General features: G+C 40.8%; 2 protein-coding genes across 2 annotated transcripts; both read right to left on the bottom strand.

The window, feature by feature from the left end:
* Positions 1-29: 29 nt before the first annotated feature.
* On the bottom strand, positions 30-9,590 carry LOC100691006 (DNA-directed RNA polymerase III subunit RPC9). Its single transcript, XM_019363969.2, has 7 exons — positions 9,459-9,590; positions 8,395-8,431; positions 8,195-8,293; positions 8,010-8,104; positions 7,835-7,892; positions 3,931-6,798; positions 30-104 (listed from the first exon to the last, which is right to left on the bottom strand). The coding sequence occupies exons 1-6, from the start codon at positions 9,464-9,466 to the stop codon at positions 6,652-6,654; spliced, it is 444 nt and encodes a 147-aa protein (XP_019219514.1). The 5' UTR covers positions 9,467-9,590; the 3' UTR covers positions 30-104; positions 3,931-6,651.
* A 1,432-nt stretch (positions 9,591-11,022) lies between these two features.
* On the bottom strand, positions 11,023-13,349 carry LOC102081240 (zinc finger BED domain-containing protein 1). The gene is made up of 2 exons (XM_005452649.3): positions 12,189-13,349; positions 11,023-12,066 (listed from the first exon to the last, which is right to left on the bottom strand). The coding sequence occupies exons 1-2, from the start codon at positions 13,256-13,258 to the stop codon at positions 11,409-11,411; spliced, it is 1,728 nt and encodes a 575-aa protein (XP_005452706.2). The 5' UTR covers positions 13,259-13,349; the 3' UTR covers positions 11,023-11,408.
* Between the last annotated feature and the right edge of the window lie 440 nt (positions 13,350-13,789).

Genomic DNA, 13,789 nt, shown 5'->3' with positions numbered 1-13,789 from the left:
GTGTCTGGGAAGGCTCCTCACTCTTTTGCTGCTCTTTGGCCCCGTTATCGGTGAGCAGGATCCAGGTGTGTCCCACTCCACAACCAGCTATCCATGTTTCCCACCTAAGACAAAAGAGGAACATGTCATAAAACTCAGAAAAAGCTGCACAAGAATCAGCTCATAACCAAAGACACAATGTCTCAATGTCGGTAAAGCACTTCACTATTAGAGTACTTTCCCAGCCTCATTTTCCAGCTTCTGAGTATTAAAAAGCATGATTATCATGTTACAAATTTCCAATAAATAACTCTCAACATTAGCCCAGAGTGAGTTATCATCTGCTAGCAGTGTGCGAATGGTGGCCGTCGTTTTTGCCAAGAACACTTGCGCGCACACACACACACACACACACACACACACACACACACACACACACACACACACACACACACGCGGGCTTTCAGAGGAGCTGAAATGCATCCAGTTTTTCTCCTCAAAGCATCTATTTTGCATCACTCCTCCGGGGAGCCGCCGACTGCTAAAGCCATATCAAAGTTCACTGCGGCACGCAACGCAGACACACTCTCAGGCAATGTTTCTGAAGCCACTAATTACAGCTCCCTCATGCTTTTATTCCCACTGACAGTTTCTGCCACGCTGAAACGCAAACCAATTTGTTAAAGCTCACATTACTATTGACCAATTCAGACATCCTGCAACTTCCCCATTTATCTTCTGCAATGTGCATACGAGGAGTTTCACAAGTCGGTGTTTAATTCCTCCTACTGGCACTCTATACACAGCAAAGCGTGTATAAAGCACTGAGCCACTACTGACTTAAGTAAATGCTTGAATTAATGCAACTGAAACTGCAGCATCTTGCTAAAGTGTATCTGAAATATTCCTCCATTTCTCAGGGGCATTTTGGCATCTTGCCTGTTCCGTCTGGGTGTGGAGGGATCCTGAACATCTGGATGGCATGTGGGGGAGCAGTACCCTCTGTGGGTTGGATGAAACTGCCTGAAAAAATGTTCTCTCTGGCAAAACTCAAAGTAAAAACAGCTGTAAATGAGGACATCGGGGTTGGGCTATGATGGTTTGGTGCTGTCTTAAACTATCCTAAGTCTAGTAGCACCCGGACGATTTTTACATGTAATTCTAATTTAATTTGATGCAGAGATTAAGCCACTTGGAGCCTGCAGAGAATTAGGGCAAAGTACTGAGCCTTGATGCTTTTTTTTGCCCCTTTTTCCTCAACAGATTTAAAAGCCTGGATCAGACATGTTACAGAAAAAGAAGCATTTTTTCCAATTTAAACACTCCAGTGTTTTAGTACTCCCATTGCCAGTTAAACAGACATGTATGGATAGTTTTTGTCTTACATACAGATTCAGTTGAAACAATGAAGGGAAGGAAATCCTCTTGAATGAGAAACATTTGTTTCTGATTATTTGATGGCACCCAAAGTGCTGAAAATCTACTGGATATTTTATTTTTAGAGGGAGCAAAACACTAGGAACATTTAATTTATATATTTTTTAATGCTTAGTAAACCACAAACAAAGGTCAGTTCTCCTTTACTGCACTTCAGTGGAAGCAATAACAAATATCTGAAAAGTCAGGCAAACCTTTCTGCATGAGTAAGCATGGGTTTAGAAAGAATGGTTAAATTGGTTTCTGCAAAGACAACATATCTGAAAACTGTCCTTTGACAAACAAACCTAAAATAATAAGAGGAATGAACCGTGATCACAGTCCATCTGCAGACTCTGCAGTTCAGGTGGGTTGCAAGAAAGCAACACCTTTGACACCTTTGAGCAGCAGACTGTCACGAAACCTCCAAACAAATATATAAACTGACTTCCTGCCAAAGATAAAAATCTCGACAGTTATGTTTTAAAGTTTCAGTGAAGAGACTCTCAGTTTGCAGTTCTCACCACTGAATGCCCATGTTCATTCGTTTTTATGTTTACTTTATTTATACTCTATATTGTAATGATAGGCTTTCCTCAGTGAAGTGAGTGCTCACCTCAGGTCTCTATATTTGTTTTATTCCTCATTTATTAACGGTGTTTGAATTTTTAGCCCTGCTCACCTGTTCTTACACACTGACTGCTTCCGGTTTACAACAGTGAACACACTCTCACCACACACTTTGTTAGGCACACCTGCTCAGCTGCTTGTTAACACAAATATCGAATCATCCAAACACATGGCAGTGACTCAGTTGTTACCAGACAGGCTGATCTGAGTATTTTAGAAACTGCTGATCTACTGGGCTGTTTTTGCACACAATCATCTCTAGTTTTTACAGTGAAGGGTCGAAAAATAAAAAATAAAAGAGCAAATACCCAGTGAGGGACAGTTCTCTGTGAGAAAACGCCTTGTGGATGCCAGAGGTCAGATGAGAGAGAATAACCAGTATGCAATAGAGCATCTCTGAAAGCAAAACATGTAAACTGGGAAGCAGATGGGTTACAGCAGCAGAAGACCATACTGGGTGCCACTCCTGTAGACTAAGAACAGGAAACTGAGGCTAAAGTGCACACAGGCTCACCAAAACTGGACAACAGAACACTAGAAAATGTTGCTTGCTGTGATGGTAGGGTCAGAATCTGTTGTAAACAATATAAAAGCATGTTCATGAAAGCATCCATCGTGCCTTGTATTGACAGTTCAGGCTGGTGCTGGTGTAATAATGTCGGGGATATTTTGTTACCAACTGAGCATCATTTAAACACCACAGCCTACCTGAGTATTACTGCTGACCATGCCTATCTCTTTATGACTGCACTGCGCTCTTTGCTTTTGATGGCTATTTGCATAAAACAGAAAACAACACTTTCTGGTTTCCTGACATGACAATAATTTCACTGTACTCGAATGTCCTCCACAGTCACCAGATCTCAATGCAGTAGAGCACCTTTGTAAGGGAACAGGAGATTTGCATCATGGATGTGCAGCCAAAAATCATGTCAATAATGACCAAAATCTGTGAGAAATGTTTCATTGAATCTGTGCTATGAAAAATCAAGACAGTTTAAAACCAAACAGGGATCCAACCCAATACTAGAAAGATGTACCCAATAAAGTGTCCAATGAGTGTCTCTCACAGGAAACATGGCTCTAAAAGTAATGAGCGGACCTACGGGTACATCCCTTCTGAAACCCAAAATGATTAGCTGACAGAAAAGCAGCTGAAACAACAGTTTTACTGTCATTAAACAAGGAAGAAGTGTACAAAGTCTAGTAAATCACTGCATATCCATCCTATATCTGGAAGACATTTATCCTGCCATATAAAATGCCACGTTAACCCTAGCTTTAGTAAGGAAATAGTCCTTACTGTCACACAAAAACATACCCTTTGCTCCACATTTAGTTTGTAAGGATGTGCCCTCCTACTCTGTGCTGCATTGTTTCCTCTCGGTGTCAACAAATGTGAAATGACGGTCTCAGAGGCTTATGCTGAGTTGCAGCTGCTTCATCCTGAATTGAGGCTCTCTCTCGTTATTTATTTATTTATTTTTGCCGAGTTGCACAAAAATATGTTGATCCAGCTGGCTGCTGGTGGGTGTATTTTAAACAGGTCACCGCTGTCACTGCAGTGCGCGTGCTTGTATAAATAGGATTACTGCACGCAGCAGAGCGCAGGCCCAGCAGCCACAAACATCTGGTCTCCCCGCACCCCGAAGCAGGAAGGCAAAAAAGCCGCCAGGTGAGTGAGTCAGTGCCCCGCTGGCGTTCACACACACACATACACATACACATACACACACTCTCACACCGGGGACACCTACGGCTCTCCATAAACGACAGCCAGCCTGTCACGGCGCGTTTTCACCGCCTGCACCTGGTATGGATGGGCTAATTCGGTTCCATTTAGATAGCTATCCTAGCTGGAAATGTCTTAACCGTGAAAAAGAAAAAAAAATGGTGTTCACTCACCAGCCGAAATACGAAGAAGAAACACACACATGGACCTTAAGCCAGAGGCAGACAGCTGCTCTGTCTCCCCCCACCTTCTCAACAGACACACATCGGTGTTTACTCTCATCTATGGTCGAAGGTCACCGCCGTGGTGTCTACACCATTTCCCAACTTCGTGAGAAGTCGAGCTGTATCTAACATTCACACAGACAGCGAGAGAGAGAGGGAGGGGGGAACAGACGATACGAGCGCAGGCTGGCAGAGAAAGCTGGGCGCTGATTGGACGAGCACAGCTCTCAATTCTAAAACGCATCTGCTTGGACGATTCTGATTGGTGGACGCGTTAAAGGGCAATTTCGTCGACATAAGCGAAGCCGAGCGAAGCAAAGCAGTTGCACAGGAGGCAAGAATTACTTTACCTTATCGATTTGTATACTCTCAGTAAAAGCCCACCGGGGAAATTTAATCACAGTGTGCGATTTAGAGGAGGTTAAAGCCGCCTCATTTAATTTACCCATCGTTTCATTAGGAGCAGGTTTTTTGCTACCCTTACAGTCGCCTTTATGATAGATTGAGGCCTCTGTGGACGACCATGTGTGAAATTACAAGTAAAGCTGCCAACATGCAATAAATAAAATATTCAATATCGACTCCAGTCCATGGATAAGTCATGAGAGACATGAATAATAAATGAAATAACTAGTGAGGTGATTAAAAAAAAAAAAAAAAAAAGGAAAATAATTATGGGCTTTTGCTTTATACCCTGACACTCTCTGGCCACTTCATTAGAAAGCCAGTAAGTGGGCATCAAGTCAAACAATTTAGGCATGTAGATATAGTCAAGATAACCTGCTAGAGTTCAAAGGGAGCCTCAAAAGGAAAGAACCGTTTGATTACAGCAATTATGGTGATTATTGTTGGTGCTGGTCTAATGACCTGCTAGGATTTTCCCCACACAAGCATCTTTAGGGTTTACAGAAAATGGTTCGAAAAAGAGGAAATATCCAGCGAGCAGCAGTTCTCTGTGCAAAAATGCCCTGTTAATGTCTGAGGAAAATGGCCTGACTGCTTTGAGGACACATAAGAACAAAGCTATGCAGAAGAGCATCTCTGAAAGCGCAACCAAATCTTGAAGCAGAAGGCCTACAGTAGCAGAAGACCACACTGGGTGCCATTCACTGTCATCTTAGAACAGGAAACTGAGGCTCACCAAAACTGAGCAACAGAAAATTGGAACTACACTTCATCAGTTTCATGAACACAACACTGAGATCACTGCACTCAAATGGCCTCCAGACTCACCAGATCTCAATCCAGTAGAGCACCTTTGGGGTCTGGTGGAGCAGGAGATTCTCATCATGGATGTGCATCTATGTGCAATCTGCAGCAACTGTGTGATGCTGTCATGTCAATGTGGACATGGCATCTCCGAGGGATGCCGTGAAGAATTAAAATCACATTGCCAAGTAAATACTGAGTCTAAAGCACATGCCTGTTTTTGTAAATGCACTGTGACTCATTTTAACACCACATCCTATTTCATATGTAGACTTTTTCCCCTTTTTACTTCTCCCCTATCTAAATCTGAAAAAAAAATCCCCTCACACAAGCGTAGTCCACTCATGGAACACTTTGATTACAATAATATGTCAATCTTTTCCCCCAATGATGCCAAAGATATGTTGCCTACTTCCACTTTTACTGTGTTCTTACCAGTCTTGACTGCAGAACAAAATTAATAGTACAGTAAAACTGTCGGATTTGGTAGTTCATTGTCGTAAGAATGAAAGTAACAGCGATAACTGTCATTGTTATATAGAAATTAATAAAGTGTTCCTCCTGTTTACATTTACAAGCATGACCAATTTGGCTGCGATGGGGGGCTTGGTGCGCTCAGATGTGCTGTCCAAAAAATCAGTGTTCACTTCACTTAGGTCTCCCGCCTCAGCGAGGTACTTGGCAAGCACAGGAAACTGATGTGATATGTCAACAGGAAGCCCAAAAGCAGAAATTTACATGAGTCTAACCAGCACATCCTTCCTCTACTACAACACGAAAGTAAAAAAAAACTGGAGTTGATCCAGGGCCTGTGGTTAAAGAGTTTGTGCTGCAAACCTGTAGTTTATATCCCGTGTAACCTCTGCACGGTTACAGAAACACATCTCTGTGAAACATGTCCCGCAGTACTGACAACTACACTCAGGGTAAGCCCTGCAGCCATACCTGAAAGCAGACATAGTGGCTGTAACTTTTCTGTGTGATCCAAAATGACAAACAACTGCTGCTTATTTCAGCTGTTACATCTCTTTGTAATGCAAAGGGCAAAATAAAGTGTCACCATGTTTTAAAATCATTGCTTCGCAAACTGTGAGTGACGACCTCCTGGCTTATATTGTTCTTCGTTATTACACAGCCAGTCTAATCATACTGTTTGATCTTACATTTATGCTGCACCAGCTTAAGTTTAATCGCACAACTGACTAACATTACAGCTTTGGAAATCAGAGTCCAATAATTCCAATTGTGACACACTACCCTGTTTGATTTAATGCAGCTATGTAGTATGAATGCACATAGAGAAACAATCAGTATATCTTCTTCTGCTTATGTAACAGGTCAACTTGATGTGAATTATCAAGCTGTCGGGCAGCATGTATCCCATCATGCATAGTTCAATTAGTCGTGCAAATAATCACAGTCCAGTTCTGCAGTTATCTCCAGTTCTGGCCCGTCATGATGTCATGACTGTTCGCCGCCTTCATCCATCTCTGTGTCTGCTGGAGCTGTGTTTTCTTGCTCTGGGTCTCCCGGTAGGACATCTGTGACCGTGTGGATAAGCTCCTCAATCTGCTCCTCTGATAGTCGCTCTTCACTCTCTTCTACCAGCTGAACACAGAAAGAAACTTCAGACAGTGCAACACTAAAGCCTCCTGATGTGATTTCATCTTCTGTTTTCAGTTAGTTTTTGCTTTATGTCTTTGTTCTGAAGCTTTTGATCATATCACATGATTTTCATCAGTAGATACAGTTTGCAAGCTTTCATGGAAGTGTCGATGCTTGAATGTCCAACAGGGGCAACTAGTCCCTGAAGTGCCCAGATAAAACTGGGAAGAGATCTGTAAAAGATCTATAGATTACTGAAAACTGTTGAACTCTACAGGCTGATGAACACCATGTGATACGAGATTAAAAGCACCAGAACAGCTAATCAGTGAATTCTGCATCAACAGCTTCACTTTCAGACTCAACAGCGTCACTTTATCAGTGCATTCTTCAGCACATTTAGCGTCGGCAAAGAACAACTCAAACTACATTTCTACACAGTCTGAATGAGCCAGACTGCTGCAGGGAAACTCCCATCTACTGACTTTAATGTGCAAGGTGGACGTGTTATTTTCATCTGTGATTTACAGCTCCACTGACAGACTTTGACAGTTGAAATGACCCACAAATCTGCATGTTTGACATCATTTTTGTTTTTTCTTCAATAATGGAGCCTTAAAAGTGGCCATTAGAAAAGGTTAGGTTAGAAGTCCTAAGTAAAAACAAAACAAAACAAAACAAAACAAAAAAAGAAACAGTGTTTCTGTCCCGTCTGTGGAAGCCAGGCTCATCTATTCCTACTTAAGTGAGCCATCACACAGTTCATTTTTATTATTTAAACAATTTGAAGGTGGATTTGCTTTGCTTATTATTGCCTTCACAAATGTAGGTATCCATGCCGCCCGCCTGCCCGGCAGGATTAAGACAATACTCCATCAGCCTTTTATAGCTCGGGCGTATAAAGCAGAATACCAGCACACCTATTCTTTAAGTCACTCTGAGAGTACAGAGTCATTTCTAATTAAATGGGAACAATTTAATAAATAAGAAATGAAAATACTGTAGATATGGAGATTCAATTTAATTTAAAAACACTCACAAGCTGGATTTCCACTGCAGTCAGAGGCCGGTGGTTCAGTAGCTGTAGTTTTTCTGCCCTGTTTGGGGGGAAAAACAGTTCACATCTAAACAGAGCTGTGTATCTTATTGTGTCTGTAAAGTTCTATTTAAAGCATCAAGGATGGAAGGTTCTGTGATGGCCTGATCCTACTGACTTTGTGAGTTTGTGCGGCACCATGGTGGTGAGAAACTCCTTGACGATCTCAGGGCTCTGTCTGCTGCAGGGCGTCTTCGACAGGTACTTCAGCGTCTGTGTGGAAGGACAAACCAAACTGTGGCCATGCTTTTGAAAATGGGTAAACATGACAGGCACGAAGAAACGCAGAGGACGTTTTCTGACCTCGTACATGATGGTGTTGAGGTTCTGCTGCCCGGCGCTGTGTTTGTGCTTCCCGCTATCCTTTCTCTGCTCCTTCAGGTCTGTGAGAAGTTTGAACACCTGAGGAACACACAGGTAAACAAAAGTGCCATTGGTCTGATTAGTTATTCTTTGAACTGACCACTGAAAATAAAGAAGAAAGTGAGAAAATATGACCTTACCTCATAGTTGCTGAGCATTGCAGCGTTAGCATTTTTCCTGAGAATAAAAAAAAGCACATGTAAGCATTTGTTTTTGAGCATATCTCAGAGGAGGCTGTGGTGTTTAAATGTTTATACAAGGTAGAATAGATCCAGGCTTTCATGTTTTTTATGCCAAATTCTGACCCTACCATCTAAACATTACAGCAGAAATCGAGACTCATCAGACCAAGCAACATTTTTCCAGTCTTCGGTTGTCTAATTTTGGTTATCCTATATGAACGGTAGCCTTAGTTTTCTGTTTTTAGTTGACAGGAGTGGCGCCCAATGTGGTCTTCTGCTGCTGCTGTGACTCGTCTACTTCAAAGTTCAACACATGATGCTCTTCTACATGTTTTGGTGCTTATTTGAGTTGCTCTTGGTTTCCTAAATATACTGGGTTGCAACCATCTGATTTACCGATTTTAGATATTTGCATTGATAAAATTAACAAGTGTGTCTAAAAAAGTGGCCACAGAGTATTTCTGTAGCACATTTGTAAACAATATAAAATATGGACAATGGGCTACCATAGCAATGGAATTGCAACTATTAATATACTAAGATCATTTATTCAAACGAACCAGTTTAGTGCTAAGTGTCAAAATCTCAGCATTATTATTAGTAGTAGTAGCAGTAGTAGTAAATAATGCATCACACAAAAAGAAAACAGCTCCTCGCGTAAGAGAACCTGGCATCTGTTTTCACGTGTAATTTATAAATAATAATAATAAAATTTTTTCGATCAAAGCACAACAATCTGGATCAGTAATGTGCTGACAAATGCACTTGTTAGTATGTTCTCATTAACTTTCTGCTGCGTTTATTTTATTTATTTGTTTATTGTTTATTTCAGATTAACTGGAAAATGTGACTACAGCCTCACACGGGTCCCAATAACTGAACCGGAAACTAAAAGACAGCGAGGCAGATTCTGCACCTTTAACCACAGCGTTTAGCCTCAGGTGAAAAAAACGTTATACAAATATCAGTTAAAATTATGCAGATATAAAAATGAAATCCATTTAACTTAAAAACGGTCTTACACTTCCATTTCGCCTGGCACGTCGCTCCGTTACAAATGTGTCCGTGTGGGAATGCTAGTCCGCGTTAAACGTTCCGCCGCTCGTTGACCTCGATGGAAGTTGGAGGGCAGAGGCCAACCTGGTAAAGGAAATACTAGTACCTGGGATATCAGGTTACTGTATGAAAAATAAAAAAACTATCATCTGTATCTTTTTTTTCTTTAATTGTTGAAATCTCCCATTCCTTCACTGTTTTGCTTTATGCTGCCCTCTGCTGTTCAGACTATTTATGATTTTATAAATACTGTTTATTCCTAATGTGAAAATGTGAAGCAGCAGTCTTACAAAAACATTAACATCCAGATTAAAGACTGTAGAGATATGGCCATCTGTCTCAGCATGATCTTGCTGAAAGTCTGGGAGGAGGGGCTACAATGTAACTCCAGACACCTTTCTGGACTGACAGAGATTATTCTGCAGGGCATCACTCCTACTCTATGGGGGACCACAAGAGCCACATGCGTCGAAATAAAGAATTCTGTGCTTAAATAATGAATTGTACAAAAAATGATGCATTTGTAAAATCATTGTATTTATCCAAACATCAGTAAATTATTACATTATAATGTAATAATTTAATTTAAAATAAAAACACAATTTTTAAATAAAAATATCCGTCAAAATATACAAAATATACACGAAAAAATGTAATTTTCAAAAAAAGCCTGATTTCCACAAACATTTTCGAATTCCAAATTTTAAAAACAGGTCTTAAAAATCGTTTATAAAAACAATTTAAAAAAGTGAAATATGTAAATGGATTCAACAATCAAAGCTATATTTCCCAACAGCACAAATTAGCTATGTTTTTGTAAGCTGCTGTGCTCTTCACAAATAAAGCTTGAAGCAGCTCAGACTATTAGAATCAGGACTGAGGCCTGTTACATTTCTACAGTGTTAGAGCAATGGCTGCAACCTACAGCCTTTTAACTCGTGATTAAAATGCTGACAGTAAACACATCAGTCCAGATGTTAGCACATTACTTTACGATACTGAGAGTTAAAACAACTGAGACAAGGTGATTAAAATAGTAATTGTCAGTTCTCTCGTTCCTTATATGATTGCCCTCTGCTAAGACTGGAGATGAAACTACTGATTTGATTTCATTTAATTTAATATGTGACTGCACACATTCATTCTCAACTGGACATAAATGATGATCAAGAACAATGTTTAGTTTTATTATTTACATGATGTCTGTGTTTATTAATGCAATTTGAAAGTAAATACTCAAAAGTTGGATGTATGATGGACTCATCAAATCCCAGCTTCTAAACATAGTATGCTGAATCTTAGCATTAAATGCCCAGTATATTCTAATCAGTACAATTTAAGCATTCACTGCACCTACAATATCTTCACCTGTGTCGTGGATCTCTCTCTCTCTCTCATCGTGACTAAATACTCATGATAAATTGCAAATTAATCAGTTTTTTTTTTAATCTGTTTTAAAGGAACTTTAGGATACTCTTCATGTTTCTAATACCCTCAACAGTATGGGAGTGGACAAACTACTATACTTGCTTTATGCAAATATGTGTTTATTTTTAATCGCAACAATTCAAAACAATGAAAAATACAATGAGAAGTCCAGAATACTGTTCAGCAAAGCCTCGAAAGTACTGAATACTCAAAATTATGCCAAAAGGAATCATATACTCCCACACAATGTAACTGTTTAATTTACCATTAGAGTGGGATCAAAACAAGGAGTGCAGTTAAGGTATGAATAAAACAATTTGGCTATACTTCTTTTTGCTCTTCAGTTGTTGTTGTTTTTAAGCAGAGGCTGAGCAACCCAAGCTTCTTCCTCCTTTTTTCCTAATAAATCATGAACATGGAAACAGCACATAGGAGAAACAAAGAAAAAAACAACAACCCTAGAACATACAGTACATGGGTTGTCACTATTACTTTGCACTAACCCAATTGCTCAAACAGACATGCATTTTAACATTTTCAGATGACAGGGCAGCTCGCTTGTTCTGAAAAACATGCCCAGAAAGTGAAAATAACCTCTCACATGGTATGGATGTGGCAGGTGTTGCCAAGTACATGCGTGCAAGGTAGGCCATCTCACTGTGTGCCCCTTCATGCTTGGACCACCATTTCTGGGGACAGTCCTCTATGTCAATAGTTGGCTCTGCCCTGTATCGCTCCACACATTTCTCAATATAATCCTCCTCTTCATCAGATGAAGACTCTGAGGCAAACATGAGAGCTGATCTTTTCTTAGATGGCTCATATGTTGCTGGTTGTTCAGGCTGTGCAGGCTTCTGCCTCTCCCTGAGCAACGCACTGATCAAGCGCCACACCTCAGCCCTGTCAGGTCTGCTTAGACACTTAAGACCCTTAAACCTAGGATCCAGTGCTGTTGCAACCCTGAGCCACATGATGTTAGTTTTTTCCTTGTGCTTCTCCATTTCTGCTTTAAAGGTCTCCTTGAATTTAACCATGTAAGCTGGGTCATACTCAGAGACCTCCATCACTCGCGACAGGTGACACAAAGCTGGCAGCACCACTGAGCAGGAAACAAACTTCTCCCCTCCCAAAAGTTCAGTTATATACCTGCAGTAATAGAGAAACATACGTCATTAAGAATTTGTTACATTCAATCACAAAAGATCAAAATCCTTTATACACACATTCTCCTATGTCAGAAGTGGTAAGAATAAGTATTAATAAATTACCTGCAGTGTTCAAGAACCGTCTCCAGCTTCTTCAGTTTCTCCACTTCAGCTGTTGTTGGCATTGTGACACTGGTTGGATGTAGTGCCAGTGCATCTCTCAGTGGTTCTTGATTTCTCAGAACTTGCTTGATCATCTCCAGGGTACTGTTCCATTTTGTTGATGCGTCCTGTGTAAGTGACTCTTTTTTATGAAAATGTGCAATTTGCTGTTGTTCGAGCTCCAGTGCGTTCGGTGGGCTATGGTTGAAATGGCCTATGACCTTTCTGCATTTTGCCAATGCGCTGTTAAATGGACTGTTCTGTAGAGAAACTGTGATGGCTCGATGGAGGCTGTGTGCGATGCAAGGCATATGCTCTACAGGTAGCTGACTGGCCGCTGTAACCATGTTGCATGCACCGTCAGTGGTCAGCGTGCTGACTTTATGTTCAATTCCCCACTGTCTAGCTACCTGCAGAAATTGCTCGGCGCACGTGTCGGCGAAGTGCTGCTCCTCTGTCTCCATAACAGTCAGAGCATGCGACTTTAGTTCCCACTGTGGTGAAAAATAATGTGCTGTTATTCCAAGGTAACTGTGATTACTTCGAAAAGTCCAATAGTCTCCAGTGAGTGCAACCGTATTGGTCTGCCCCAAAGCCTCCACGACTTTGGCTTTCTCATCTTCATATAAGTTGTGGATCTTGGCTACAGTGGTGGCTCTCGAGGGCAATTCATACGTGCAGTCGTTGGACGCTATGCGAATTATTTCAAGTAGCCCCTCATCCTCCACAATGTCAATCGGCCTCCAAGCTGTAGCCACCCATTTTGCTATGGCTGTTGAAAGTTTGTTGGTTGTAGAACTGTCCATACGTCTTCTTTGAAAGCTATCCAGCATGGTCTGCATTTGGCGAGGGAGTTTCTCTGCTTCAGCTGTGTGCTTGGCTAGCAAATGGTATTTGAGACTGGACGTGCTACGGTGATAACGCAGTTCACATCGACAGTAAATACAAATTACTTTGGTCTTGTCAAGAGATCCATCTGGCATTGCTTTAAAATTGAACTTGCCGTTCAAAATACGCCCTTCTTTGTCCATTTCTGCTCACTAGTGATGGCTCGCTTGAAGCTGAAGCTCCGGTGCGTCCACAACACACTGGTTCTCGAGGCTTGATTCGTTTGGTCAGAGTCACGTGATCAGTGACGTCCGAAGCTTCATAACTGATACGATTCGCGGGATTTGTGGAGTGTTTTGGTTGTAAGAGATAGCAAACCACTGATCATTTTATTCAGAGATATCGAGCCAGCAAGGAAGAGAGGAGCTTCTGTCGTGTGGGAGTATTTTTAATTGATTTTGGTCAATCGGGTGGGTTTGTCTTGTTTTTCGCTTATGTTTTCTGTGTGTTTATTTGATCTGAAAACGTGAAAAAGTTAAAATGTCTTAACAAAACAAAAATCTGCTTTTCATAATATAAATATCGTTAAATAACTTTAGAAAGACTTCCATTTGACTCTTTAAATTTAAAATAATCAAATAAAATAATCTTAAAATGTTATTCTACAAAATGTGCAGCAATTTAATTTGTTTATTCTTCTTAGGTGATAGTCTGTGGGACCCAGGAAGACCGTA

Source organism: Oreochromis niloticus, linkage group LG10 (genome assembly GCF_001858045.2).
Source record: "Oreochromis niloticus isolate F11D_XX linkage group LG10, O_niloticus_UMD_NMBU, whole genome shotgun sequence".
NCBI classification, from domain to species: Eukaryota; Metazoa; Chordata; class Actinopteri; order Cichliformes; family Cichlidae; genus Oreochromis; species Oreochromis niloticus.
This window is presented reverse-complemented; position numbering and strand designations above follow the sequence as displayed.